The sequence below is a fragment of the Capricornis sumatraensis genome, chromosome 23 (genome assembly GCF_032405125.1).
Source record: "Capricornis sumatraensis isolate serow.1 chromosome 23, serow.2, whole genome shotgun sequence".
NCBI classification, from domain to species: domain Eukaryota; kingdom Metazoa; phylum Chordata; class Mammalia; order Artiodactyla; family Bovidae; genus Capricornis; species Capricornis sumatraensis.
In genome coordinates, this window is record NC_091091.1 from 19,124,401 (window position 1) to 19,151,343 (window position 26,943).

General features: G+C 48.3%; 4 protein-coding genes across 14 annotated transcripts in view; 2 read left to right on the top strand and 2 right to left on the bottom strand.

The window, feature by feature from the left end:
* Nucleotides 1–696: 696 nt before the first annotated feature.
* Nucleotides 697–7,475, top strand: PGAM1 (phosphoglycerate mutase 1). The gene is made up of 4 exons (XM_068961298.1): nt 697–931; nt 4,360–4,634; nt 5,169–5,349; nt 6,403–7,475. Exons 1-4 carry the CDS (start codon nt 793–795, stop codon nt 6,570–6,572), a joined length of 765 nt encoding a protein of 254 aa, XP_068817399.1. The 5' UTR covers nt 697–792; the 3' UTR covers nt 6,573–7,475.
* Nucleotides 7,476–9,274: 1,799 nt separating this feature from the next.
* Nucleotides 9,275–15,567, bottom strand: EXOSC1 (exosome component 1). 4 transcript variants are annotated; one of them, XM_068961595.1, is made up of 8 exons: nt 15,537–15,567; nt 15,315–15,430; nt 12,776–12,850; nt 11,529–11,617; nt 10,724–10,757; nt 10,165–10,215; nt 9,949–10,033; nt 9,275–9,623 (listed from the first exon to the last, which is right to left on the bottom strand). In XM_068961595.1, the coding sequence occupies exons 1-8, from the start codon at nt 15,565–15,567 to the stop codon at nt 9,517–9,519; spliced, it is 588 nt and encodes a 195-aa protein (XP_068817696.1). In that variant the 3' UTR covers nt 9,275–9,516. The 4 variants fall into 4 exon arrangements, with proteins under 4 accessions (XP_068817696.1, XP_068817697.1, XP_068817698.1 ...); XM_068961596.1 differs by lacking the exon at nt 12,776–12,850; XM_068961597.1 differs by lacking the exons at nt 9,949–10,033; nt 10,165–10,215 and having other exon boundaries at nt 10,717–10,757.
* Nucleotides 15,568–15,793: 226 nt separating this feature from the next.
* ZDHHC16 (zinc finger DHHC-type palmitoyltransferase 16) lies at nt 15,794–25,199 on the top strand. Of its 3 annotated transcripts, none has more exons than XM_068961397.1 (11): nt 15,794–15,949; nt 19,763–20,010; nt 20,183–20,377; nt 20,530–20,618; nt 21,010–21,038; nt 21,655–21,788; nt 21,929–21,976; nt 22,810–22,895; nt 23,560–23,683; nt 23,870–23,940; nt 24,656–25,199. In XM_068961397.1, exons 2-11 carry the CDS (start codon nt 19,768–19,770, stop codon nt 24,768–24,770), a joined length of 1,134 nt encoding a protein of 377 aa, XP_068817498.1. In that variant the 5' UTR covers nt 15,794–15,949; nt 19,763–19,767; the 3' UTR covers nt 24,771–25,199. The 3 variants fall into 3 exon arrangements, with proteins under 3 accessions (XP_068817498.1, XP_068817497.1, XP_068817499.1); XM_068961396.1 differs by lacking the exon at nt 15,794–15,949 and adding an exon at nt 17,362–17,480; XM_068961398.1 differs by lacking the exons at nt 15,794–15,949; nt 21,929–21,976 and adding an exon at nt 17,362–17,480.
* A 301-nt stretch (nt 25,200–25,500) lies between these two features.
* MMS19 (MMS19 homolog, cytosolic iron-sulfur assembly component) overlaps nt 25,501–26,943 on the bottom strand; it is a 33,426-nt gene continuing 31,983 nt past the window's right edge. For 5 of the 6 annotated variants that reach the window (XM_068961706.1, XM_068961708.1, XM_068961704.1 and 2 more), the window contains 5 exons: nt 26,767–26,849; nt 26,473–26,637; nt 26,331–26,390; nt 25,928–26,028; nt 25,501–25,847 (listed from right to left, as the gene is read on the bottom strand). In XM_068961706.1, the coding sequence (XP_068817807.1) occupies nt 25,820–25,847; nt 25,928–26,028; nt 26,331–26,390; nt 26,473–26,637; nt 26,767–26,849 (437 nt within the window). In that variant the 3' untranslated portion in view covers nt 25,501–25,819. The remainder of the gene's footprint in view (nt 25,848–25,927; nt 26,029–26,330; nt 26,391–26,472; nt 26,638–26,766; nt 26,850–26,943) is intronic. The other variant, XM_068961707.1, reaches the window with a different exon arrangement.

A 26,943-nucleotide genomic window follows, 5' to 3' on the forward strand; every position in this document is an offset into this window, starting at 1 on the left:
CACTTCAGTCTGTCCCACTCTTTGCGACCCCATGCACTGTAGCCCGCCAGGCTCCTCTGTCCAATGGGCTTCTCCAGGCGGGAATACTGGAGTGGGTTGTCATGCCCTTCTCCAGGGGATCTTCCTAACCCAGGGATAGAACCCGCGTTTCCTGTGTCTCCTGCTTTGCAGGCGGATTCTTTACCCATTGAGCCACCTGGGAAACCCTCCTGGTAGATAGCCACCCGCTGAATATTTACCCTCGTTCACAGACGAGGGTGAGCGAGGTTAAGCAGTGTCCACATAGCGAATAAAATGGAAGAGTGAAGACTGGAACTCAGGCGTGTGAATCACAATCTGTGTTCGGATGGGAAAGTGATCTGGGCAAGCCAAGCGCGATTGGAATAATAAAGAACATTTTATTACAACGAAGCGCTTATGAATGACTGCAATTCAATTCGATGACACTCCGGCTGGTATGCACTTCTGAGCACCGCCCAAAGATTCCACCGCCTTTGGGCGCTTACGTGCGCTCCGTGACCGCCGCTGCGGACGCGGGGCAGGCGGCGGAGACCGCATGCGCCCTGTCTTCCTGGGAGAGCGCCCCCTCCGCCAGGCGGCTGCAGCGCCCGCACAGAGCGCATGCGTACACCCGGCGGGAGGAGGGTGGCCCCCAGCTAGTGGAGAGATTTGGCCGTGCGAGTGAAAGGGAGCTGACGGGTGGGGCGCAAGCGCGCAGGCGCAGCCGGGGGCCGGGCAGCGACTCCGGAATCTCGGTGATCCCCAGTCTGCGCCGCATCCCGAACCGCAGCAATGGCCGCCTACAAGCTGGTGCTAATCCGGCACGGCGAGAGCACATGGAACCTGGAGAACCGTTTCAGCGGCTGGTACGACGCGGACCTGAGCCCAGCAGGGCACGAGGAGGCGAAGCGAGGCGGGCAGGCGCTGAGAGGTGCGTAGCGGGCCGGGGCGGTGGATGTGGGCTGCGAAGGCCGGGGCTGGCCCCTCTGGGTCACGGCCGCCTGGCCTCACCCCCTCCCGGAGAACATCTAGACCTTAGGCTTCTGCTTTCTAGCAGTGTATTTTGCAGTAGAGAAAATGAGCCGGGGTTGCGGGATCGACTTGCTCAAGGTGACCCAGCCAAGAAGAGGACCCGGGCGGTCACCGCGCAGTTTTATTGCGCTCTCCACACCGCCTTGCGAAATCGCTCTGGTCTTAGTCTGAGCATTTAGTAACTCGGGGACAGGTCACTAAATTGGATGCCCAGTGTCTTCCACTGGCTACAACCAAACCTACTCTAGGCTAGGGAGGCTGATGAAGTGGCAGGCCACATGCTTCTCCCCGCCATGGGGGAGTGAAGCGGCGCCGCGGAGACCAGAGACATCCACGTGTTCCTGTAGGATGCTGTTTAGCAGCATTCCACAAACCCTGTGTCCACAGTGCATCCACAGATGTAAATGAGTGGTTGAATGAATGAAGGATTTGAGTTAATCCTCTTCACAACGCCATAAAGTATACAGATTTCATTCCCTTCCTTCCCAACTCTCCCTGGCCCTCTTTCACAGTTGGGAAAGTGAGAGTTGGAAAGAGGACTTGACCAAGGCTACATCTTATTCCTAGTCCACCACGCTGGCCTCTGTTCTGGGGATGAGTAAACAGGTAGGGGCGAGGGAACTGGTAGGCTGTTGCAGGCAAAGGTGGAAGTGGAAGTGAGATAAGCTTGCCTACTCAGGCTGGCCCCCTCTGGCAGACGGCTCTCTGTGATTTTGAAATGCTAATAAGGAAGCATTCCCTGCTGCCAGCAATTCAAAGAATCTCGGGACTGAGGAGGTGCTTCCATTGATCCTGCTCTGCTCCCTTTTAACCTCGACAAAGCAGGAGCCGTTGAAATAGGTCATTGATGCCTGGTTGATGTGAATCAGGTATGTGGCCCAAATTTGCTCTTTCTAGGTTCTTGCCTCCACTGTAGATCTTTTAGAAATGAAGCAAAGGCTTGGAAACAAGTCTGGGAAATGTAATCCTGCTGAGGATGTGTGTGAATAATTGGGGATGGCCTGGTGTGACCTCATACCGGTTAGGAGAGGCCAGGATGGGGAAAGTGCTGGTAAAGGAGGCCATTTTCTCTCCTGTCTGGCAGGAAGAACTGAATGGGTCTGGTGGTTTGCTGGTGACTGACCCAGGACAAAGCAAAGTGCTACTGTCCCCTAAGACTGGTCAAATGCCTTAACTTGTAATCTCTTAAAATAACAGACCCAAGTTCAATTTTTAAGTAAATGTTAGTAGCATTAGTTTAAAAAGAAAGCCCATTAAAATTTTAAAATAACTGTTTAGGGGCATCACAGATGATTAAATAAAGTCAATGACTAAAAGCAAAAATTCTGAATGATGAAGACCATATGAATAATCTAATAAAAGGCCTAAAATAAAGTATTAATTTCACCAGGGCTTTAAGTACTGTAGGGCTTACAAAATCTTGCATGATTTCAGGAGCAAGTTAGCAAGAACTGAGTTTCACCACACCATATTATTAAGGGAGGATGGAGGCCACATGGCACACCAGCTAACCCCATCCCTGGGAGCGTCCTAAACTCTGCTTTTGTTTGATGGCCAAGTTAAAGGAAGAGGCTTTAGAGTTTGTTGAGAGTTATAAGGGGAACTGCTCTTTTTCTCTGGGATCCATTTGTGTATCTAATGTGCAGCACTCCACTGCAATTAGAAAACTCAGTGAAAAAACCACAGCTTTTTAGCATGGCAGCTGAGCCTTGCACTGAGGATGCTGCTTCCCAGTGACTCAGCCTTTTACTGGGGAATCATTCTTCCCTATAAAGTTAGGGAGGAGATGGTAAGTGAGTCTACTAGGACTGGTCCTGAGGCTCAGCGATGAGATGTGTCTTTTTCCTCGTGGGTGCTGGTGAGTCTCCTGGTGACTAATCCTCCCTTCCCCCATCAGTGTAGTTCTTACTGGCCTTATTCTCAGTTGAATGACTGGCAGAAAATTCACTTCATTAATTACTGTTGGTGGTTTCAATACAGGAAAGTTTGTGCTGAATTTCAATGAGGGCCTTACAGCCTCATTGAAGAAAACAGGAATGTTTTCCTGGCTCACCGCATAAGGAAAGGGCCATCTCCCCATTAAAGTGGGAGGGAGAATAATAGTTTGTGAAACATAAATGAAGATATATATGGTTGTAACTTACTGGTTGGGCCAACATAACTCTTGATACCACCCCTCATAACTGCTGTGTGTAGAGGAGAGGTCTGCTCTTTCTCCAGTGAGTGGCTTCTCTTAAACTTGGTTTAACAGTTGATGTAGGTAGGTAGATATATAGGGTAGTCAAGTAATTTGACTAGTAGAAAGGAACTGTGGATGAAGAGATTGTGATGTGATTTCCATACGCTAGGGAAGATACAGTTTCATGCAACAGACTGGTTTTATCAGCATCCTCTAAGAGCTCTTGCTGTATCCTAATTATTGAATTCAAAATCCCATTTCTCCTGGACCAGAAATTAGAGAGGACTGAAATATATTAGTAATTATCAATCAGAAGTGACAGTTCTAACTAAAATACAAACATCAGAATCCTTAGAAGTTAGGAAGCTATGGAGAAAGCTAGAGATGGTGGTTATGAGTTGGATTATAGAGTCATACAACCTGGGTTTTTAACCTGTCATGTAATATCTGTGACCTCAGATAATTTGCTTAACTCCTGCAGTTTCTATTTCCCCCACCCAGTAAGATGGATTGTAATGACGTAACCTCATTAGATTGTTATGAAGACTAAATAAAATACATACAAAGTACTTACTAGTCCAGTGCCTGACAGATGGTAAACCCTCTATAAATATTAACTATTATGTTTATTAAGTGACTCCAAGTTTTTAATATCCTTATGTTAAAAGAATTAAAGCAAATAAAAAATTAAAATGTGCTTAAGCACAGCACTCTGGGGATTAGCGCAGATCTCAGGTTAGCTTGTTGACAATACATTTGGGCCTTTGGTTAGATGAATTATTGGGAAGCTGCTGGGAAGTATATTGTCAATTGCAACATAAATCAACAAATGTTACCTTTCCCAAAGGCAAAATATTGTTTTTCCTGTATGTAAAATAAAATATTTAGGGTATACAAAATATTTAGCCAAATAATTTTCATTTGGGTTGTCCATACCTGAGATTTATATAAGAAAATTCTGGCTCTAGGGAATTTCCTGGCAGTCTAGTAGTTAGAACTCCTTGCCCTCACTGCCAAGGGCCCAGGTTTAATCCCTGGTGGGGAACTAAGATCCCACAAGCCATGTGGCATGGCTAAAGAAAAGAAAAAAGAAATTCTGGCTCTAGAGTGGACCTCATTAGCTTATCACTTTTAACTTAAATTTTCAGATGCTGGCTATGAGTTTGACATCTGCTTCACCTCAGTGCAGAAAAGAGCAATCCGGACCCTCTGGACAGTGCTGGATGCCATTGACCAAATGTGGCTGCCAGTGGTGAGGACTTGGCGCCTTAATGAGCGACACTATGGGGGTCTGACTGGCCTCAATAAGGCAGAAACTGCTGCCAAGCATGGTGAGGCCCAGGTAAAGATCTGGAGGCGCTCCTATGATGTCCCGCCACCTCCCATGGAGCCTGACCATCCTTTCTACAGCAACATCAGTAAGGTATGGACAAACTGAGGTTTGGCTCGCTGCACACAGGACCAGGGGATCAGAATCTGGACTTCTCTCTTTTAGCTTTTATTAGTATCTGCCTAGATCACTGAGTTTCTAATTTATGATAAAATAAATACCCCCTTGTAATCCCTCTTCTCCAAGGAATGACCATCACTTGTTAAAAGATTTAGTTAAGAGTTTACGTGGTTTATCTATAAAGAATTTCTATCTTTTTTACATGTATTGCCATATTTTTAAAAACTGCACCGTAGCTGATAGGGCCTTCCTAAACCAATTGCAAGGTAGAGTGAGTTGGGAAGGCCTTGAGGCCTACCTTTCCTAAGTTGTGTTTCTTTTGGACTATTCAATCTTCCCTGTCGTGGGTCATGGGGGACGGAGGGCAGGATAGTAATAATCCCCCTTCTCAAGCTCTCAGTGCCCTGGTGAGAGACTTTTACCTATCACTGTGATCCCTTAGGGGATGAGGAATAGGCAGAACAGATGCAACTGGTAGTAACTGTTAAGCTGGGATTTTTTGTTTAGGATCGCAGGTACGCAGACCTCACTGAAGACCAGCTGCCCTCCTGTGAGAGTCTGAAGGACACAATTGCCAGAGCTCTGCCCTTTTGGAATGAAGAAATTGTCCCCCAGATCAAGGAGGGGAAACGGGTACTAATTGCGGCCCATGGCAACAGCCTTCGGGGCATCGTCAAGCATCTGGAGGGTATGTATGCTTTTCAGAGGGGCCCTTGGGGGAGGGTAAAGCAGAACTGCCACTACTCTGGACTGATTTAGTATGAAGGAGACCTTCAGGAAAGGGTTGGATGTACTGAGAGCCTTAGAAACAGTCCAGATTATCTCCTAGTAGAAACATGATCCTTGCTTCTCAAAGCATCATCTGCAGAACCAGAGGCTGCCACACCCCACTGGGTGCTTGTTAACACGTTAGAACCTCAGGTCCCACTTCAGACCTGATTTGGAAGCTGCATCTGTCATCTAGGTGCATCTGTCATTGCTCCATTACAGCAGAGTGATCACCCAAGGAATGCCCCCAGTATTCTTTCTTAGCCACTGAACAGCAAGAAAAAAAGGGATGGAAAGTATCTCTCCCCAGAGGAGATACACACGAAAGTTTGAGATGCCTACCTCTAGACTGGGTCGGGAAGACCCCCTAGAGAAGGAAATGGCAATCCACTCCAGTACTATTGCCTGGAAAATCCCATGGACAGAGGAGCCTGGTAGGATACAGTCCATGGGGTCACAGAGTCGGACACAACTGAGCGACTTCACTTTCACCTCTGGACTAGGACTGCTAGTTGAAATTGCTGATAAAAATCCTTCTTAACCACAGCCTGATTACAACTCCCCACATGAGTGTCAATTTGTATCCTAAGTTGTTTCACTCGAGGGCCTAGAGGCCCAGATGCGCCACGTTTTGGCAACTGTATGGACAACATAGGACATTTGAGATACTAAGATGTATAGTCCTGCTTCACTGTGGGCTTCCAGATCCCCCTTGGGGAGGGATACCTTTCATCCCTTTTTTCTTGCTGTTCAGTGGCTGAGAAAGAATATTGGGGGCATTCCTTGGGTGATCACTCTACCCTAATACAGATCCTTACTCTTATGACAAGTATCAAAAAGGGTGTCTTGTTTTAATTCCTGCCAGAGTCCTTGGAGGACCCATTTCCTCACCTGGAGGATGAACAGAAAAGCTGGAGAGGTCTGTGTATTCTTATCTTGCTTGACTGATCATGAGGAGGGGGTATATTTTCAGGTCTCTCTGAAGAGGCTATCATGGAGCTGAACCTGCCGACTGGCATTCCCATGGTCTATGAATTGGACAAGAACTTGAAGCCCATCAAGCCCATGCAGTTCCTGGGGGATGAGGAGACCGTGCGTAAAGCCATGGAGGCTGTGGCTGCCCAGGGCAAGGCCAAGAAGTGAGGGCAAGCAGCAGATTGCTTTCCCAGGGATTACCCTCCTCCCCTGCCCTGGCCCACCCTTCTCCTCTGCACCTCTCCCTGGCACATGTCCCGCTGATGACATCTGTAGGCATCGTAAGTTGTAGCTGCAGGTGGGGACCAGCGGCTCCCAATTCCACACTAGCCATTTTATCTGTTGCACCCACTCCCTTCAGACAGTCTAGTCAGAATGGCACGTCTGGGGCATGGTCCTCGGTCCAAGCTGAGCGAAGACTTATCCAGAAGTGTGGAGAGGTTATCACTGGGGGGGTTGATAGTGGTTTATTACTAAGGAGCTGCTTGCGTAGGGGTCAGGGAGAAAACCATGCTGAGGTGTGACCAATGAGAAGTAAGAGCCTGTTCGTGTCCCCAGAGGCCAGCTGGGCACTGTTGTTAGGTGACTCGGGGCTCTAGTCATTCCAGTGGAAGATGAATGTAACCTGCATGGTGACTCAATCAAATATTCCTCCCTGACTCTAAAAGGCTGGATCAATCCTGAATGTTTTTGTGTTGCATTTACTTAAAAAAAAAAAAGATTATATATAAATACAAAAAAAAAACCCAAAACCCTTCTGGGGTTTTTAGTGGCGGTTGAAATACTCCCACATGTGGTCATCAGCAAATAAGTCATTCCTTACACCATCATGGGATGAGCTCCTTGACTTCTGAGGTGTAGGAGTTCATCCTGTTGTGTGCTTTAGAATCCCTCCCCGGCCTTACTGTTTTGTGGCAGTGGAATGCCTCTTGATCATGTCCAAGTGTGTCTCTCACTGTGTCTGACTTCTGAACCATGTTCCAGTTGCTTGGCCTAGCACTTGGGCCCAGTACTCATTTGAGCATAACTGTACTAAGAATATCTTTTTTCCAGATCAGTATAAAATAAAGGAGTGATGTGCAATATTTTCTGTGTGATATGTCTTACCTGAGGAAATCAACTCGAAATGTCTCTCACTGCCCAAGTTCGTGTATGACTAAGAGCTTTAGGACAGCCAGTCACAACTTTACACAGCCATTTTATCTCTTGCACCCACTCCCTTCATACAGTCTAGTCAGAATGGCACATCTGGGGCATGGTCCTCAGTCCAAGCCAAGGGAAGACTTATCCAGAAGTGTTGAGAGGTCATCACTGGGGGGTTCCCAATACCATGTATCTCACTGGGTTCTCCACTACAGGTTGAAGAGCTGAACTGTTTCCTGTTGCCTCTCTACAGCTCTTGCTCAATGCTACTGGTTACTAAAATCAAATTTTGAAACTATTATACCTTCTTTCAGTTCAGTTCAGTCGCTCAGTCGTGTCCGACTCTGCGACCCCATGAATCACAGCACGCCAGGCCTCCCTGTCCAGCACCATCTCCCGGAGTTCACTCAGACTCATGTCCATCAAGTCCGTGATGCCATCCAGCCATCTCATCCTCTGTCGTCCCCTTCTCCTGCCCTCAATCCCTCCCAGCATCAGAGTCTTTTCCAATGAGTCAACTCTTCGCATGAGGTGGCCAAAGTATACCTTCTTTAGAAAGGTAAAAGTTTGTTTACTAGACTTAAAAAAGCCAGTCCCTTTCTATTAGTAAACTGTAAACTTGATTCACACCTTTCCTTTTGGCTCCTGAAGTTTTATCCCTGTCAGTTACCTAACCTCCTCAGAAATTATACTTGCAGGAGAAAATGAATCTACAGTCATCCCTTATCTGCAGAGGGGAGACTGATTCCAGGACTCCTCTGGATACTGAAATTAACAGATGCTAGGGACTTCCTTGGTGGTCCAGGGGCTAAGACTCAGCTCCCAATGCAGGAGGCTAGGGTTGGATCCCTGGTCAGGGAACAGGATCCCACATGCATGCAGCTGAGTCTGCATGCTGCAGTGAAGAGCAACTAAGACCCAGCACAGCCAAAATAAACATTTCAAAATTAACAGATGCTGAAGTGCCTAATACAAGGTGGCATAGTACAGATGGCTCTCTCTCCATGGGTTTCCCATTCATGGACGGGGAGGACTGACTGCAGTTGTCTACATAATTGGGGAGGGGCATTGCTCACACTTGCCTTTTCTCTGAGGCCTCTGAGAAGATCACTGGAATATGAGAAAGCCCATAATGCCGTCCTCTTCTAGTAGGAACAAGTGACACCCTCCATCTAGAAAATTCTTAAGCGCTCTGTGCTAGCCATCGGGTGAGACATGTTGTATACATAATCTTCAATCCTGATAACCTCTGAAAGGGCTAGTGTCGTTTACAGAAGAGGAAGCACGCTGAAAACAGAAACGGGCCAGAAGGTACACTACTGAGTACTGGGACCCAGTATGAATGTTGCCCTTATTCTAAAATTTAAGCATCTTGCTTTCCAAGTTAGCTGTTTATCTGATATGCACAGTAATCCTAGGAAGACTTTTAGTACTTCAAGTCTAAAGTAGCCTGATGGGATGTTAGTTTCCTTAGCTTGTACTGAATCTTAGAACAAAAGTTGGTAATTTTGTGCTCAACCCATGCCTGACACATAGCAAGTACTCAAAAGTACGTAGCACGTAAAAAAACACAAAAAAAGATAGGTGATTAGGCATTGTCTACAAAGACTCTGCTCTAGATGTCATGTCAGTTTAGATTCTTCACCCTACTTGAGACAACAGAAACTAAAATTCTTTTCATAAAAATGTTTTCTTTGTCATAGCAAAAGCACACATTTGCAACACTCAAAGAACAGGCTATAATCTACCATCATACAGGTTGTTTGCTGGTGCCTCCAAAAGAAATTACTCCTGAGAAGAAAACCCACTGAAAGGTTCACAAGAAAAATGTTCCACCTACAGGAAAGATTTTTCTAAAGGTGGCTGCTGACCAACCCCTGGTGTCTAAATAAAGACAACAGCCTCCTGATGTCACTCACACATGTACTCTTGGAAAACAGCTTCCCCTCTGCGTGGGGAAAGTGGCTTCTTAGGTCTGCAGGAACTCAGGCTGCACTCGGGCCACCTTCCGGAATTCTTTGGTGTGGGTCTTCGGGCACTGCATCTCACACCAGCTGATGGGGACCATCTGGACACCTGCAAGGGGAAAGGTGGTGTTGGAGCTGGGACCCCAGATACTTGCTCAAGACATTTCTCTTTTCAGCTGGGTGTGAACTGATGTCACCAAGCTGCCTAGTGAACCTCTCACCTCATACAGAAAAAAACCTTGTTTATTCCACTGATTTAAGGAGTGAGTGGCTCTTTTCCTTAGATTATATCAGGAGAATCATTCTAATCCCAGTAGTCAGTATCTACACTCACATTGCTTCTAAGATAATTAAAAAACGAGGGAAAACAGTGGACTAATCCCAACCTTAGCTCTCAGGAAAAGGTAAGCACATGGTAGCATGGACAAACTCACCTGATTCGCTGTGGGCCACCACCACTCCCAGCTCATTTTCGGCAGTGGTTAGCAGGTAGTTGGATTGCGCATCACCTAGGGAGATCTAGTCACATCACGTTGGTAAAGGAAAACAAAGACTTACAAGTCTTCCCTCTCATAGCTACCTGAGTGGTTTCTCTACTTCCATTTCTTCCTTTGACAAAGGACCACAAGTCTTCAGGGAATAAAGGATACCACTTTGGCCAAGACGATGTCCCCTGGGCGGAAACTCTTATAAATTTCAACCTGTAAAGAAAGAAGTGTTAAGTAAAAACTCCGATCAGGTCTATAATGAAACTATTAACCCCACTGGGTAGAGCTAGTTTACTTCTGACCCCAGAGGGTAGAACCCCAATGGCAGATCTACCATTACTCAAGTAGATCAACAACTTCTATTGATTCTGCGGCATCATCACAAAAATGAAAGATCTGAACTCAGTAACCTGATCAGGAATCTGACTTAGACAAAAGGTACTATGGTTGCCCTGAAAGGGTCCAGAATAAGTCTGAGAGAACAGCCATGAATAAATACCTGGCTTCAAAGACAAAGCGTCAACTAGCTCCTCTCTGGTCAACAGAAGAAAAATCACACAAAGAGGAAAGGAATAGTGAGGTGAATTCCACACCTTCCAGTAGAGAACACCTTAAAATTCCTTGGACTCCACATTCCCACTGACTTTTGAAATTCACTGGAATAATCTCAAAGGACTGAGATTCCTAAAGCCATGAAGAAAAAAAAGAACCAACCAACAACCTTGTCTTTTTCAGTAGCTCGGACGTCTTCTTTGCTATAAAGAAAAGAAGTAACAGAAAGATTAATAATCTGTGAGAAAGAATTATCCGGCAGACTCCTAGCAGACAAAGAGCTATAAGAGCAAAGAGAGCAAGTCCTGATCGGGACCCTGCTGCCACCCAGAGGAGCAGGTGGAGAAATATTTCCCGTCCTAACCCCGAGGAGAAAATCACAGTTCCCATTCTTGGATCAGACAGAACAGGAGTATCAATACCTCCCACTAGAGGAAAGTGGATCCGATTTGGCAGAGGATAAGGAACTCTGCTGCCTTAGGAGAGCTTGAATGGCAGCATCACAGAACCACACAGAATCCTGAGGGTGGAAAGAGCCTCAGATGTTAAATTATCTAGCTCACAAGAACTGTCTGTCCCTTCTCAAAGAATCCATAGTGGGGAAAAAATACCACTTTACCCACTACCCTTTTTATTGTCTTATAATGCTTGGGTTAATCGAAATTAAACACAAGAAAAAAAGGTACTTCCTAAAATGCCTTCTACTTTGGTATGAATCATACCCACAATGCACCTCCAGCTTATTCAATTCTTTTTTGTTCTATTTAAAGTCCTATCTCATTAATGTCTTCCTTCTGTTTTAACTCACATACTATAATATTTTCTTTAGATACTACCTGGGGAGAATCAAAGCACAAAGAGGTGAGACAGGGCAGGAGTAGACTGTTAATTGTTCTTAAAAATTCCAGTCTCCCATCCTATCCTAATCTCATTCCAGGCGCTGAGGCGAATATGAAGACAAAAATACTCCTTACCGGATGGTTCCTCGAAAAGAGTTCTTAAGTGGCGTGGACCCCACATATAGGATGTGTACTTTGGCAAAGCGTGAATTGATGCTGGAGACCTGTGGAACAGAGGAAAGGGCAACATTATAGAGTATTAGCAGTTGTCAGCTGAAGGAGGCAGGAATCAACTAGGAAAGACTAGGATTTTAGTCCAAACATCCCTACTAAGCATAGAATTTCAGATAAGTTAACTCGTATTTATCCCTGCATAAGTGACGTTCATAAAGTGGAGTAAGAGCCACTCTGGCCACCTAAAATAGAGTTACCGAGGGAATCAAATGAAATAATATGGCAGAGATTTTTAAAAATGTGCAAATCTAACATAAATACACAAGGGAAGCATAGCAACTCTAACTAGACCTGTAGCAGATCTCACCAAGAGGCCTGTAGTGTGACTGGAACTTAAGTCTCCATTTCAGCTGCTGGGTAATATTTGGATCACTGTGCCTGTCCAGTTATTTTCAAAATAATGCATAGATTTTCTCTTTTTTCCCTTTTTTAAATTTGGCCACGCTGTGTGGCTTGCAGGATCTTAGTTCCCTGACCAGGGACTGAACATACACCTTTGGCACTGAAAGTGCAGAGTCCTAACCACTGGACTGCCAAGGAATTTCCCACATAGATTTTCTGTTGGAGAAATTATTTATAGAGGAAAACTAAGAGCTACAAGTTAACTGGCAGAGGGTGGGGATGGGCAGGAAATACGGATGTCTTATAGTTACCAATTGGTACAGCACTAATTTGCACTTGCCCTCAAAGACTTTATAAAAATCTTTCATTTCTCTGCAGAAAAAGTTTCGCTTTAGATGTTCAAAAATACACCTCCTTATGACCTTCTGGTACTCCAGTTTCCCAGACAGAAATAAAAAATTACATACTGAGGAAACCAGCTCTGTGAAAGGACTACATAAGCTTGAACTTGACCACACTGATCATTATCCTAGAAATCTCTAGACCCAGCACAGTCCAGTAAAACTTTCTGTGATGATAGAAAAATTCTGTTGACCAACATGGCAACCACCATTCACCTGTGGCTACTGACTACTTGAAATGGAGCTAGCAGAACTGAGGAAATAAATGTTAAATTTGTTTAATTTTATTGAAATTTAAATGACCTTATGTGACTATTGGTTACCATATTGGACAGTGCAGTTCTATAATGATCATGATTTCAACACTGGACGGTATCCTAAGCAGGGAGGTTAGGACCAACTTACCTTGCAGGTTACAATAGCTCCTACATCTGGCAGTAATTGGGACTCTGTTTCTCTCATCACAGATATGACAGGAAGCTACAGAGAGAAAAATAAAACATGAATATCCTGGCTAAGCCTTGGATAAAGGTATTTGTGGCTTGACAGTAAAATGGGATACCTTGGGCCACAGTAGACGTCACATGGGCAGGTGGACGACAGATTCATTTGTAGCCCAGAGCAGAAAGCCTTAGAAATTTTAGGATACAGGAGGGCCAAGGGGCCACAGAAAGAAAGGTGCAAGAAGATATAATCTTACCACTTCAGATGAGTTCTGAGTTTTTTGTGATTTTCTTAAGAGTTTTTCCACATACAACTACATTGCCTGTAATCATGGATAATTTGACTCTTTCCTCCAAAGTTATATCTTTGTTTTGGTTTGTCATTTTATTGGACAGGCTAGAATTTTCAGATAAATGTTATATAACAGTGGCCATACGTGTTTACTTCTATTTAACACTTGTAGAGTTTCCTCTTTGAGGATGGTACTGGCTATTGGTGTAGGAAAGTAATTTTTGAGCCTGATCTTTTCTTAACCTTTCCCTTGTTCAATATGCTTCAGCTCTCCTGGTCTTTTTTCAGTTTCACCAGTTCACTAAATTTTTTCCCATCTCAGGATCTCTTTCCAACCTGCTCTTTCTGCTCACTCACTCAACTCTTATTTATCCTTTAGATTCAGACTAAATATCACTTCTGACTACGCTGGATTTACCTATTACATGTTCTCATGGTACTCTGTAATATTCTTTCAGAGCAGCCATCATATGTAAGTATACATTCATTTGAGCATTTATTTGCTTACAGTTTGTATCTGTACCCCTTGACAGCAGAGACCACATATATTTGGCTCATTATCACATCCCACAGCTATAAAATGAACAAACTTTCAAATCCTAGGGAAATTCCCAAAATTGATCAAATACAAAAGTCTCTCATTTTATAGGTAAGAACCTATAAAGGGAGTGTAAGTTTCTTACCTAAGGCAGAATTAAGGTTTAGTCAATACTGAATCCTCTTTCTACTATGCTCCCAGTCTCTAGGGCTTTCCTGGTGGCTCAGCTGATAAAGAATAATCTGCCTGCAATATCAGAGACCTGGGTTCGATCCCTGGGTTGGAAAGATCCCCTGGAGAAGGGAATGGCTACCCGCTCCAGTATTCTGGCCTGGAGAATTCCACGGACTGTATAGAGATTTGGGCTTCCCTCATAGCTCAGTCAGTAAAGAATCTGCCTGTAATGCAGGAGACCTGGGTTCAATTCCTGCGTTGGGACGATCCCCTGGAGAAGGAAATGGCAATCCACTCCAGTATTCTTGTCTGGAAAATCCCATGGACAGAGGAGCCTGGTGGGCTACAGTCCATGAGGTCACAAGTGTCGGACACGAGTTAGCGACTAAACCCATGCCCCCCACCACTTCCAGTCTTTAAGCTGCTCCTCCAAGAACTGCTTATCTGATCCCAAGCTAATCATGGATCAGCCTCTGGAACCAGGGAGAATAATATTATTCATACATTCAGTAAACATCTACTGAGCATTTACCTTGCACTACGTGCATAGTAGTGGAAGGGTCTAATGGGGAACTTATAACTGAGTGTTAAATTGCATGCTGAACTAAGTGCTTAGAAAGGGACTAACAGCTCTTGGGACCTCCCTGTGGTCCCATGGTTAAGACTCTGACCTTTCACTGCAGGGAGGATGGGTTCCTTCCAAGATCCTGCATGCTGCCTGGCAAAACAAACAGGCAAACTGACCCCAACAGTTCTTTGTGAGTGTTAAAACAAACAAAAAACAAAACTCCCTTTTTTGACTAGTGGTGTCTGTAGGGCTTCTCTGAGAAAGTGATACTAGTGAGGTTATCTAAAGGGTGGTGGTGGTTTAGTCGCTCAGTCGTGTCCGACTCTTGCGACCCCATGAACTGTAACCCGCCAGGTTCCTCTGTCCATGGGATTTTCCAGGCAAGAATACTGAAATGTGTTGCCATTCCCTTCTCCTGGGTCTTTACGACCCAGGGATCGAGCCCGCGTCTCCTGCAATGCTGGTGGATTCTCTTTCGCTGAGTAGGTAGGATTTAATCGGGCTAAGGAAGAGAGGAGCGTGTTCCAGACAGACGGCGTGTGTACAAAGACTCCGTGGTCCACTGGCGATATTGAAAAAGACAGTAGGACTTCTGCAAAGAGTGAGGCGCGGGTAGCAGAGCGAGATGAAGCCGGAGAAGCAGGCGACATTCGGCCAGGATTCAGCTCACAGCACGGCTGAGCTCGCCTCCGTTCTTTCCCCAGCTTGCTTCCGGGAGGGTCAGCAACACAGCCAAGCCAGACAACACAACTAATTTGTGATGGCTAAGTGTCCAGCAGCGGGGATCCCAGCTGTCAGAAACTTAGAGACTAACTCCTTCTCCTGAACCAGGCACTAAAGACGTGCTCGTAGGACCCTGCCTAAAGACAGTGAAATCAAAGGCAGCGTAAGACAAAGAGACAGAGGAGAAGGGAAGCTGCCCCATTTACCGCGCCGTTCTCGCTGGTCTTTGTCAAGCAGCCAGCAAGCGACGAAAAGATGTAGCCGTGCCGGGTGTAGGTGCCGCTGCCCGGGCTGCCCTCCTCCAAGTTACACAGACGTTCGCCTGCGGAAAAAACGCTGCATCAGCCACGGGTCCGCTGAAGCTGTTGGTCGTCTGGCCTTCTTGCCCGGTCCCTGCCCACGATTTGCTCTAGATACCGCTGACTTACCGGGGATGCAGTACCTCACGGGTGGCGCCATGACTGCCACTGCTCCAAATCCCGAGGAAAATGAGGCCGACCTCTCATTGGCCAATATCCAGGTGCAGTTACGCAGTAAGAAACGCGCTAATTGGTGTGCTCTATCTGTAATCTTCGGAAGCGCTTCCAGAAGACGTAAACTCCATTTCCCAGGTTGCATCGGGACGAGTTCGGGGGCGGGGCTTCGGAACTCTTGCGCTTGCGCCTGTGGACAAGGATGGGCGGGCAGTGGGTCCGGGTCTGCAGGCTGGACCTGTGGGCGGTGGGCCATGGTTGGTTGGATTGAGCAGGGCCGGTGGACGCCGAGCTGGAGGGGGTGGTAGTGAGCGGCGGCGGAGGCTGCGGGGTTCGACTTGGCTGATTGAGGAATCGGCCGGCGGCAGGTAAGAGCGAAGCTGCGGCCTTTTCTGCCCAGTCCTGTCGCTTTTTATAGGGTCGGGCCCTGTTCCCGGGCCTTGTGAGCCCGAGTTCCTGCTCTGCACGGCCGTGCCCTCGAACCGGACGGAACACACCCTCCGGGCAGCCCTGAGGCGTGGAGCTGGAAGGTCAGCCCAGCCAACTCGCCCATTTCACAGATTTGGAAATTCATCCCCAGGGATAGGATTAGAATTGTATAGTATCTCTAAGATAGTTCAAGATAGAGACCGAACGGGTACTCAAGTTAGTTTTTACTTTCAGTCTATCATTCTTTGACCATGCCAGCCTTGTTGAGAAATAAAACGTTTCCTCAGTTTCTGTAACTGCAGTCTCCAATCTTGCGGAAGCGTGCTAGTCTGGAAGGAAAGTCTGCATGAATTAGTGTTGCTTTTACTGATGATTGACACTTGCTGCTTCAGACAGTAAACACCCTGAAAACAGCATCTTTGTTCAAATGAGTTATGTCGACTTTGTTTCCTCTGCCCTTTGGTGTCTTTGGAATCTGTGTGTGTCCTCCCACCCCTAATAGCCCCCATGTCCAGGTTCCCCTTGGGAAAGAGTTGGTGACTGAGAGCCTTGGGGAGAGGAGAGTGCTGTGACCTACACTCCCCTCTGAACTGGTGGCACGTGTCACTATGTTGGTAGGACTGAGGGATCAGAGTGTTCAAGGCTTGTGTTGGGGGTGATGCTGCTGCTGCTGCTAAGTTGGTTCAGTCGTGTCTGACTCTGTGCGACCCCATAGACAGCAGCCTAGCAGGCTCCCGCGTCCCTGGGATTCTCCAGGCAAGAACACTGGAGTGGGTTGCCACTTCCTTCTCCCATGCAGGAAAGTGAAAAGTGAAAGTAAAGTCGCTCAATCTGTCTGACTCTTAGCTACCCCATGTACTGCAGCCTACCAGGCTCCTCCGCGCATGGGATTTTCCAGGCAAGAGTACTGGAGTGGGTTGCCATTGCCTTCTCTGTTTGGAGTGATAGGGAAACTCTTATTTCCTGCCCTGTTCACTTCCATCACCACCCTTCACCCCCAACACACAGTTTTTTGAGTTCTGCTTTATCTCAGTTTCCTGAGATGAAAACATATGTTCACTTGTGGTCCCATGGACTACATATTTCTTCCCTGGCATTCCCATACCCCCCTAAACCTCATTAAGTAAAATAAGGGAAGGGGGCCTTGGTCTCAGACTTCTTTTACATAATCTGGTCTTAAGCTCTGTACCTACAAGCTTTCAGCTTACATGTTTGTGTTGATTACTGGTTGGATAGTTTTCTAGAATGATTTCTAACTCTGAAGTGCAATGATTCCACCAGTGGTTTTCATTTCTCTCTTTATTGATCATGAAGAATGTAGCAGTTTACACTTATTTTGTGTTATCACATTGGCAGGAGTGTCCTTGCTGTTATTTGTAGGACAGATGGACATCTGACCAGCCTTTCCACTTTGGCATCCCTCCAGTTCGTTCATTCAACAAGTATTTATTGAGTACATCCATGATCCAGGTATTGTGCTAAGCACTTTATAAACATTTCATTTGTATCTTACCAACTGTATATGTAGTCATAAAGTGGGTAGAGCAGAAAGGTGCCTTAGTATTTAATCCTACTCTCTTATTAATGGGAACACAAGAAAACTGAGTCCCAACAGAATTTGGTGCTTTGCCCAAGGTCACAGATCTACTTCAGGGCAGAACTGAATCCTAAGTAGTCAAGTTATGGGGCAGGTAAGAGTTGGTAAGTCTGGTCTTTGAGGCATTTCCTGTAGAGTTCAGTAATTCCAGAAGTAGCTGAGACAATCTAAAAAGTTGAGAATCAGAAAATGAAGGTTTTTTTTCTTTTAAACAGGAGAGATGGCATATAATTTTTGTTTATTACAGATGAGGCACACATCTTATTTGCACGCTGTTGCTGTTAGGACAGGGGAGCCTGGTGGACTGCTGTCTATGGGGTCGCACAGAGTCGAACACGACTGAAGCGACTTAGCAGCAGCAGCTGTTAGGACAGGGGAGCCTGGTGGACTGCCGTCTATGGGGTCGCACAGAGTCGGACACGACTGAGCGACTTAGCAGCAGCAGCAGCAGCAGCAGCAGCAGCTGTTAAAAATATTTTGGTAAATAGAAACTCTCCATTAGCTGTAGTAAGGGAGTGAACGATGGTGTGGATAACCTAAGTCACTTGTATTTGTTTTGGGGTAAAATGTTTCATTCCACTGTTATATTAGATTGTAGCTGTACACTATTTGAAAATTCATGCTTCAAGCCAAATCATTATTCCACACAATAGGAGTCCAAGTCGAAGGAGGTAGGAAGTTTGAGCTTTTCCTTTTCCTCTTTTCTGCACTGTCCCTTTGTTCTCTTAGCTGCTCGGAGATGATGGAAATGGCCAACTTACTTTATCCTGCTACAGAAGTAGGGCCCTACTGAATTGTCTGTCTTCTCCTTGCTGGTTTTATCTGCTGGCTTTGTTTTTGCCTTAAGTCTTCAGAGGGCTTATGGAAGGAGGTAATTAAGTTTTCTTTGCAAGGCCTCTTGTGGGGATATCAGGGTAGTAAGGAGAGTACCTTGCTCCAGTTACTGAAATGACACCATCCCTACAGTGGAGCAGCTTCCTCCAGTTTCTGCTGGGCTTTGAGCTGCCTGTTAAATAAGTCATTGGAATTGCAGAGGACAAAGTAGCCATAGGGGAAAATCAGATAATTTCCTCTCTGATAAGACCTTTTGTCTGCAGAATTGATGAGAATATCATCAAAATAATCCGTATGGTCTGTTCTGGGCATTGCCTGGGTAGCTGACCTCCCGTGGCTGTTAGCTGAGGTAAAAATCACATGGAGGAGGTTAAGGCACTTTCAGAGGAGCCATGCACAGCACTAAAGAGCTGGACAGGCTGGTTGGGACACCTGGGGCCAGGGCAGCAGCTGCAGAGAAAGCTCTCAAGTGTCCAGCTAGAACAGAGCAAGGGAAACTCATTACGCAGAGGGCGGGTCCTGCGGTCTCCCGCCGTCCTCCATACCACCATGTCTCCTGCTTGGTGGTGGTCTGCTCAGGACCTGAGTTGTTTTGCTCATGCTTGGAGTGGGACTGGGACTAGAACTGGAGACAGAGCATCTTATGTCATGCAAGGGGGAGGTGAGCTGTCCCCACAGGAGACAGGGATTCTCATGCCCCCAGGCTGGTAATGGCAGTAGAACAGATAAGTGTCTTTTGCCTGGATAGCACCAGGGAAGATCTAGGTGCAGGATTCGCATGGTGTGAACTCATGCCCTCACTACTGTTCCTGGTGAAGATAGTTGTTAGGAGGTAGGGGCTTCCCTTGTGGCTCAGACAGTAAAGAATCCGCTTGCAATGCAGGAGACCTGGGTTCAATCCCTGGATTGGGAAGATCCCTTGGAGGAGAGCATGGCGACCACTTCAGTATTCTTGCCTGGAGAATCCCCATGGACATAGGAGCTTGGCGGGTTACCATCCATGGGGTCGCAAAGAGTCAGACACAGCTGAGCAGCTAAGCACAGCTCAGGGCAGGCAGGAGACCCCGGACACCTCTGGTACAGTGGCCAGGCCCACAGGGCCACGTGGATAGCTTTGTGCACATTGGTTGGGCTCTTCCAATGGTCTGTCCATGTAGACAGTTCCAGAGACCCTGCTTGAGCTTGGAGCTGCCTCCCTGTTTCCCAGCTGGTGACTGGCCCAGCAGGTCTCAGCCTTAGGTCTCTGCCTCCAAGCCGCCCACTGGTGGGGCAGAGAGGGACAGGATCCAGGCTGGCCCCTCACGGTGTTGTGCTTTCCTAGGAGCCATGCGGGGCCAGTGGAGCCTGCTGCTGGGCCCTGCCCGCCTCTGCCTGCGCCTGCTTCTGCTCCTGGGCTACAGGCGCCGCCGCCCACCTCTGCTCCGCGGCCTGGTGCAGCGCTGGCGCTACGGCAAGGTCTGCCTGCGCTCCCTGCTCTACAACTCCTTCGGGGGCAGTGACACCGCCGTGGACGCTGCCTTTGAGCCCATCTACTGGCTGGTGGACAACGTGATCCGCTGGTGTGGGGTGGTGAGTGATGCCCGGGGGCAAGAAAAGGGTTGTTTGGGGAGCGCATGTGTCTGGCGAACCTACCCTGGGTCAGGACCCACACTGGCCTCCTACCCTCGGGAAGCTCCTGAGTCTGCTCTGGGCATTGCCGAGCTCTCTCACGGCATCTTCCTGACCTCCCCGGTGTTGGCAGGTGTTCGTGGTGCTGGTGATTGTGCTGACCAGCTCCATCGTGGCCATCGCCTACCTGTGTGTCCTGCCCCTCATCCTCCAAACCTACTCCGTGCCCCGGCTCTGCTGGCATTTCTTCTATAGTCACTGGAATCTGATTCTCATCGTCTTCCATTACTACCAGGCTATCACCACCCCACCTGGATACCCACCCCAGGTGGGTACCCCCCTCCAGGGGCATGGGGGTGGAAGAGAACAGCAGGCCTCAGGAGCCAATCCCAGGAATGGGGAGGGAGAGTGCCTGGGTGTTTTTGAGGTGCGAAACCGGTGCTGCCGCAGTCGTCACGTTGCTTTTCTCCCTCTGCACAGGGCAGGAATGATATGACAACAGTCTCCATCTGTAAGAAGTGCATTAACCCCAAGCCAGCCCGAACGCACCACTGCAGCATCTGCAATAGGTAGGTCTCCGGGAACCCCAGCCCTGGCCCTTTTGCTGTAGCCCCAGGGCAAAACCTAGACCTGGCATTTGCCTGGACATTCACGGGGTACCCTGTCATGTGCCAGGCCATGTGTCCTGAGGACATGGGCCCCAGGATGGTCCTGCGAGTTATGCGTTATCACCGCTTAGAGAAAGTGAGGTTCAGAGAGAGGGGTCAGGGTAGGCAAGAGACCCGTTACCTTGTCCAGTGTCGTGTAGCCAGTGAAGCAGGGTTTGAAGCAAGGCCTGGCTGTCCTCAAAGTCTGTGCCCTTTCCGCCTCAGCAGGATGCTGGTCCTTGTAGGAAAGGATTGGCACTGACATCTCAAGAACCTTGGCCACCGTAACAGAGCCTGTGTCCCTCCTTCACAGGTGTGTGCTGAAGATGGATCATCACTGCCGTATCCTTTTGCTATCTCCTCTGCCTGAAACCTCCTTTAGCTCCAGAGCACTGCACAGGTTTAAGGGCCACAGACCCAAGGCTTCTAGCTTCACCCTGCAGAGAGCGCTGGGCTCAGAAGTTAGTAGAAGAGCAAGTTGTGGGGACCAGCCATCTCCTGGGAATAACAGGAGGCTTATGTGCTGTCTGGGACGGATCTTCTGGGAGCAAGGCCTCTCTCCCTAACAGCTCTCTCTTTCGTAGACTTTTGTGCGAACATCTATCGGATGGAAAGAGAGGTCTTGTTCAGTGGGTTTGTCCAGTGGGGGTCCAGATAGAACCATCAGTCCCTTTCTGCTGTCCCACACAGATGTCTGGTAAACCTGTTTGTCTGAATATTGGCAGATTCATTTTACTGAAGGATTTCAGCTTTCATGATCTCCTGGTGGGACTCGTGAGGGCTTTGAAAAGCTTTAACCCTTCCGCCTCAACTTCAGGGAAGTCCCATATCTTCCTGCCTTTGGTGATGGAATCCTTGGGCTTGGATGATATTGTGAGGAACCACAGATAAACCAGAGAAACCAGGACATCCCCTGAAGTTGTGTGTTTGGTCTTGACCTTAATCCTTTCCCCACCAGCCTGGCTAAACAACTGTGTGGGCCACTATAACCATCGGTACTTCTTCTCTTTCTGCTTTTTCATGACTCTGGGCTGTGTCTACTGCAGCTATGGAAGCTGGGACCTTTTCCGGGAGGCTTATGCTGCCATCGAGGTGAGCCCATAGTTAGGAAAAAGGGCAGCTCAGTAGAGAGCACTCCGGGGTGTGGAATTTGTCCCTAAGAAGGGGCTGGTAGCACCCCCCCTCTCCTAGAGGCTTGAGAGTGTAACCAGCACTGTTTTCCATCCCCTTAGAAAATGAAACAGCTCGACAAGAACAAACTACAGGCGGTTGCCAACCAGGTGGGCTCTCCCCACCCCACTGCCTCCTCCTGCTCAGGCCAGGGGTATAGAGTTGCTGAGGCAACTGGGGCCCACCTGTTAGTCGAGTTGTAGAGACTGGGCTGAGGCCAGTCGAGACTGGATCAGGGGTGTTCTGGGGGCTGCCTGCCACAAGTAGGCCAAGTGGCCTGGGGACCAGCTGGGAGTCCCTGGTATGTAAGTTTTTGGCTCTCTACCCCATTTCACCTTCTTTGGGCTGAGCAAGGGCTCTGCCTTGGTGATGGCCTGAGCAGTGAGGAGTCCATGTCGGTCTGTGTGATGGGGTTCCAGGGGACAGAGGCCGGGCCGGGCCAGTCTGGCGATCCTTTGCTCCTGGTCTGTCTGCATCTGCATCAGGATCCCCGGGCCTCTTAGGACTCCTTGCTCTGAGCAGACTGTCGGCTTGAGCTTGTGCCTCTGCTGCCCTTTTGGTCCCTAGTGGGGCTCCCCGTTCTCTCCCTCCATTCTATTCTGGGTGTGATCTGGTCCCCTCTCTAGGGGATTACAGCCACACAGTTCCAACTGGGAAGTGGAGTGGCTTCCCCTGGAGCCCCGTTTGTGTTGTCACAGCTAAAGGCCCAGGGTTGGTCCCTCCTGTGCTTTACCATCCTGTCCAGACCCGCTCTGCCCAGTGTATGTCCACACAACGATGCCACCGGCTTGGTCCACCCATCTGGCTGCTGCCCTGACTCCTCTGTGGCTTAACCCCCTCACTTCTCCCCCTGGGCCTGGATCACTTCCCTGCCTGGAGGTGCTGGGTTCTGGTGGAGACCAGCAGAGTCAATGAGCCAGACTGTGCTGTTTTCTTTTTCTAGACTTACCATCAGACCCCACCACCCACCTTCTCCTTCCGAGAAAGAGTGACTCACAAGAGTCTTGTCTACCTCTGGTTCCTGTGCAGGTATCTTAACTCATTTTTGACAGTTTAAGGGGGGAGGGGCAGCTTCAGAAAGCCTTTTACAGAGCCCACACAGGCAGGAACCCCTCCCTGTATGAACTGTTGCTGTTCTTAGTCTCACTTAGGTTGGCCAAGAGTAGAGCTTAATTTTCTCCAGCATTCTCGGGGAGGGAACACAAAGGACTTGGCACTGAGGGTTTGGTATGTGCCAAGGGAAGTTCAACTCCTCCTTTTAAGAGCAGATGCATTTTGTAGAGGAGGAAAATTGTAGATGTGAGGGGGTGAGGTGATCTGTTCCATGATACGCAAGTAGAGACGGTAGAGCTGGAATCCGATGTGCCATTTTATTTTGATCCTTGGTGCTTACTCCCCTTTCTTGTCTCCCAAGCACGGGTATTTTAGGAAATATATAACGTTTTCATTAGTAATAGACTTATTTCCCCATTCTTCTTGCCTCATGATTTATTCTTAGCCCATATAGCTGCTTTTTCATGGATGCTGTTTTTATCAGTAGATGCAGTGAAGTAAAAGTTCATTTAGGACCCCTCAGCTGGGAGAGAAGGCAGAAGTCCCTCACCAGTCACTGCTGCTCAGTGCAATTTCAGACCTACTCATGGCCTCTAACCCTCTCCGTGCTGCCCCCCAATCTTTGCCCTTCTCTTCTCAGTTCTGTGGCCCTGGCCCTGGGTGCCCTGACTGCATGGCACGCCGTGCTCATCAGTCGCGGTGAGACGAGCATCGAAAGGCACATCAACAGGAAGGAGCGTCAGCGGCTGCAGGCCAAGGGCAGAGTGAGTAGGGCTGGGGCTGGGGTGCTGGGTGAGTGGGAAACCAAACCTGCTGCTGTGGCGAGCTGGTTTTTCCCCCATGGTCAGGGCCAACCAGGGCAGGCCTGAAGCCCAGAACTTGCCTAGCCAATTTAGGCTCAAAATTGGTGTAAGGAAAAGGGTTCCTAGAAACGTTTTTCTTTGCTCTAGGTTTTTAGGAATCATTACAACTATGGCTGCTTGGACAACTGGAAGGTATTCCTGGGTGTGGACACAGGAAGGTAAAGTGAACATGGAGCTCAGCGCCGCCCATTGCACTTTCTGTGTCGGGAAGAACATCCTACACCTGTGTTGCCCAAGACATGAGCCACTAGTCACATATGGCTTCTGAGTACTCGAAACGTGGCTCCTGTATTAGTGGACTGAATTTTAATTTTTCACCAATTTCATTAGGCACATGTGGCTAATGGCTACTATACTGGTACAGCAGCAGATGACTACAGTAGAATCCTGAAAGCTCTTCTCAGGAAGGGACCTCTAGCTAGGGTCTGTTGGCCACCGGTGACCTCCCATTTGTATGGCAGTGTTGGATTTCAAGCAGACGACTTGTGGGACTGAAGTTATTTGTGACAGAGGTCCTAAGACAATAAATGAAGCTAGCTCCCTCAGCCCAAGCGACAAACAAATCATTTTTTAGATTGCAACTACTGAGGCAGTAATAAGTAGGTGACCATTAAGTACCTGCCCTCCTCCCTTTTCTATCCTCATCATTGCTGCCTGTCACTGTGCTCGCAGTGCCCATTATAGCTCAAAACCTCTAAAGGCCTTCAAGGCACCAGAGGGTGTATTTCTTGGACTAAATTGGAACTTATGTTACTTTTGTGATGAATGCCAAGGTAGCTTCACACTGCCTTGAGCTATCTTTGCTGCGCCCTGAGGATCAGGGAGGAAGACTGGGAACACCTGGATCTCAGGAGTATTTGTCTTCTCTTACAGGCACTGGCTTACTCGGGTGTTGTTACCTTCCAGTCACTTGCCCCATGGGAACGGAATAAGCTGGGATCCCCCGCCCTGGGTGACTGTTCACTCAGCCTCTGTGATGGCAGTGTGAGCGTGTAAGCTGGAGTGTGTCAGCCACAACTTGAGCACCACCCTGCTTCCTGCGTTGCCTCAAGGGCCTCCAAGGATAGCTTCTTGGGATCCTTGAGCCAAAAGAGCCAGTGGGCCTGCCCCCAAGGTACCATGCAGGGACAACTCAAGGACTGATCTCCTGGCTGCTGCAGAAGCAAGGCACGATGTGGAGAAATCCTAGGACTGATGTCTCTTTACTCAGGCAAACAGAAGTTCCAGCCCCAGACTGGAGATCAGGCAGCTAGCAACCTTGCCAGGTTGACCCCGACCTCCTCCAGGTTACAGCACTGGGGTTGGCCACCACCTCTTCCACTTGCCATCAACAGCTGAATGGTAGAGATGAGATTCTGGCTTCTCAACAGGGCAAAGATACCAGGCCTGCTGCTGAGGTCACTGCCACTTCTCATGTGCTGCTGAAGGGAGCAAAAATAAAGGTATTTGATTTTGTAAGGACTGTAGCTTTTCACTCTTTGCCATTCCTGTGGGATAGGGAAGGGGGAATCGGGGTCATGGCCTAGTGAGCAGATGTTCTGGTCCTGCCACCCGTGCCTCACTTGGAGGGGCTGGATGTCCTCAACAATTCCTATCGTTTCTCTTCTAGGTCAAGCAGTGATGCTTCTGAGGCATAAGTGGAAGAGGGGAATAATTGACAGCCCCGTTACCAAAAAAAATCTTTATTCTCCAGCAGGTACACACACACATCCCACCCTCCCTGGTTCTCAGGGCCACACACATCTGCATTCACCCTCAGCAGCATAGCTCCTTTTTTTCTGACATATAAATGGAAGAGCCCCAAGACCAAGGATCATTCTTCAAACACAAGTAGTCTCACACACAGTTACTCCCCAAATCCATTAGAAATCAGGATTCCTGTATTTCTTGTATAGCCATGCGGCAGAGGCCTGGCATTTGTGTTGTGTCTGTGGGAAAGGCAGTCACGGGCCAGCGGTCTCCCTGCCTGGGCAAGGCGGCTCGATGGTTAGTAACTTCAGGTTAGGCTGTCAGTCAGTGTAGGCCAGGGATGGGGGTTCAGCTGCCAGGGCTCCCCAGCAGAAACCTGGAGGCAAAAAGAATGTTGACAGCACTGGCGGTGAGGCTCACTTCAGTCCTGTCTCTCCCCGTGACCTAGAAACTCACCATTCTCCCCTGGCTGACACTGCTTCCTTGCGCACCAGCCTCTTCTTGTCATCCAGGGGTTTGGCTAAGGCCCGGATCACCTGTGGTTTGTATGGCAGCAGCTGTGGAGTTAGAGGACTTCATCTTAGCTTTGTTCAACCAAGGTAACCAAAAAAGTTGCTCTGACTCTACGTCTAATATTCTTCCTATTCTTGTACTGACTCCAGACAGTCAGTACAGCCTACTGTGTGGCAGGCTGGCCATTCTATTTTCAGGGACTCAGGAAATCCTTGCCTATCTGTACTATATAGTGCATACCTCAGTAGCACAGCCGGGTGGCCAGTCCTGCCTGCTTAAGGCAGAAAGGTGCCCTTGGCTCTTCTAGGAAGTTTCCGGGCCAGAGAGGGACACCTGTGGTACTCACCACGGGGGTGGGCAGGCGAGTGAGAGCATGCATACACTGCAGTGCAGCGATCCGGACCGCCTAGAACACAACCATAAGGAGGTGAGGGGAAGCCCACGAAGGGGAGACGTACAGGCCGAAGAGTCGTCAAGGCTCAACACACCATGGAAGGGCTGGCACTGAGGGTCAGGAACTTGGTGACGAGGGTGTCGATGTGGAGACTCATGACCTGGGGCGCTTCCAGTAGAAGAGGCTGAAGGCAGCTGAGGGTTGAGAGCTGCACCACAGAGTCAGGGCAGGACAGGGCCTCCAGCAGCAGGGAGAGCAGCTAAGGGGCCACAGGAAAGGGCGGGGTGACCACATCTTTGATGAGCCTGCTTCTCCTCCCCTTTCCAGACCCAGCATGGGGAGGACAATGGCTTCGTCCCTGTTTAGAGGCTGTGACGGCAAGGCTTACCGTGGGCAGCTCTGGCAAGAGCACAGGCTTTGGTAGCCTGTTAAGTACATGAGACAGACCCTTCAGGTAGTTTGGCTTCACATCTGCAAAAAATGGAAAAGCTTAGGGGAAAACTGGGCTTAGAGCTTGGGATTTCAATTCCAATCTCTGGTGAAGCTGGGACATCAGCCTACAGAG

Coding starts and splice junctions, on each gene's coding strand:
- PGAM1 (XM_068961298.1), top strand. CDS start 793: ATGGCCGCCTACAAGCTGGTGCTAATCCGGCACGGCGAGAGCACATGG. Junction 932..4,359: donor AGGCGGGCAGGCGCTGAGAG/GTGCGTAGCGGG, acceptor TTAAATTTTCAG/ATGCTGGCTATGAGTTTGAC. Junction 4,635..5,168: donor TCTACAGCAACATCAGTAAG/GTATGGACAAAC, acceptor TTTTTTGTTTAG/GATCGCAGGTACGCAGACCT.
- EXOSC1 (XM_068961595.1), bottom strand. CDS start 15,567: ATGGCGCCACCCGTGAGGTACTGCATCCCCG. Junction 10,216..10,723: donor GAGCTACTGAAAAAGACAAG/GTTGTTGGTTGG, acceptor CTTTCTTTACAG/GTTGAAATTTATAAGAGTTT. Junction 10,034..10,164: donor ACATCGTCTTGGCCAAAGTG/GTATCCTTTATT, acceptor TGATGTGACTAG/ATCTCCCTAGGTGATGCGCA.
- ZDHHC16 (XM_068961397.1), top strand. CDS start 19,768: ATGCGGGGCCAGTGGAGCCTGCTGCTGGGCCCTGCCCGCCTCTGCCTG. Junction 20,011..20,182: donor TGATCCGCTGGTGTGGGGTG/GTGAGTGATGCC, acceptor CGGTGTTGGCAG/GTGTTCGTGGTGCTGGTGAT. Junction 22,896..23,559: donor TACCTCTGGTTCCTGTGCAG/GTATCTTAACTC, acceptor TTCTCTTCTCAG/TTCTGTGGCCCTGGCCCTGG.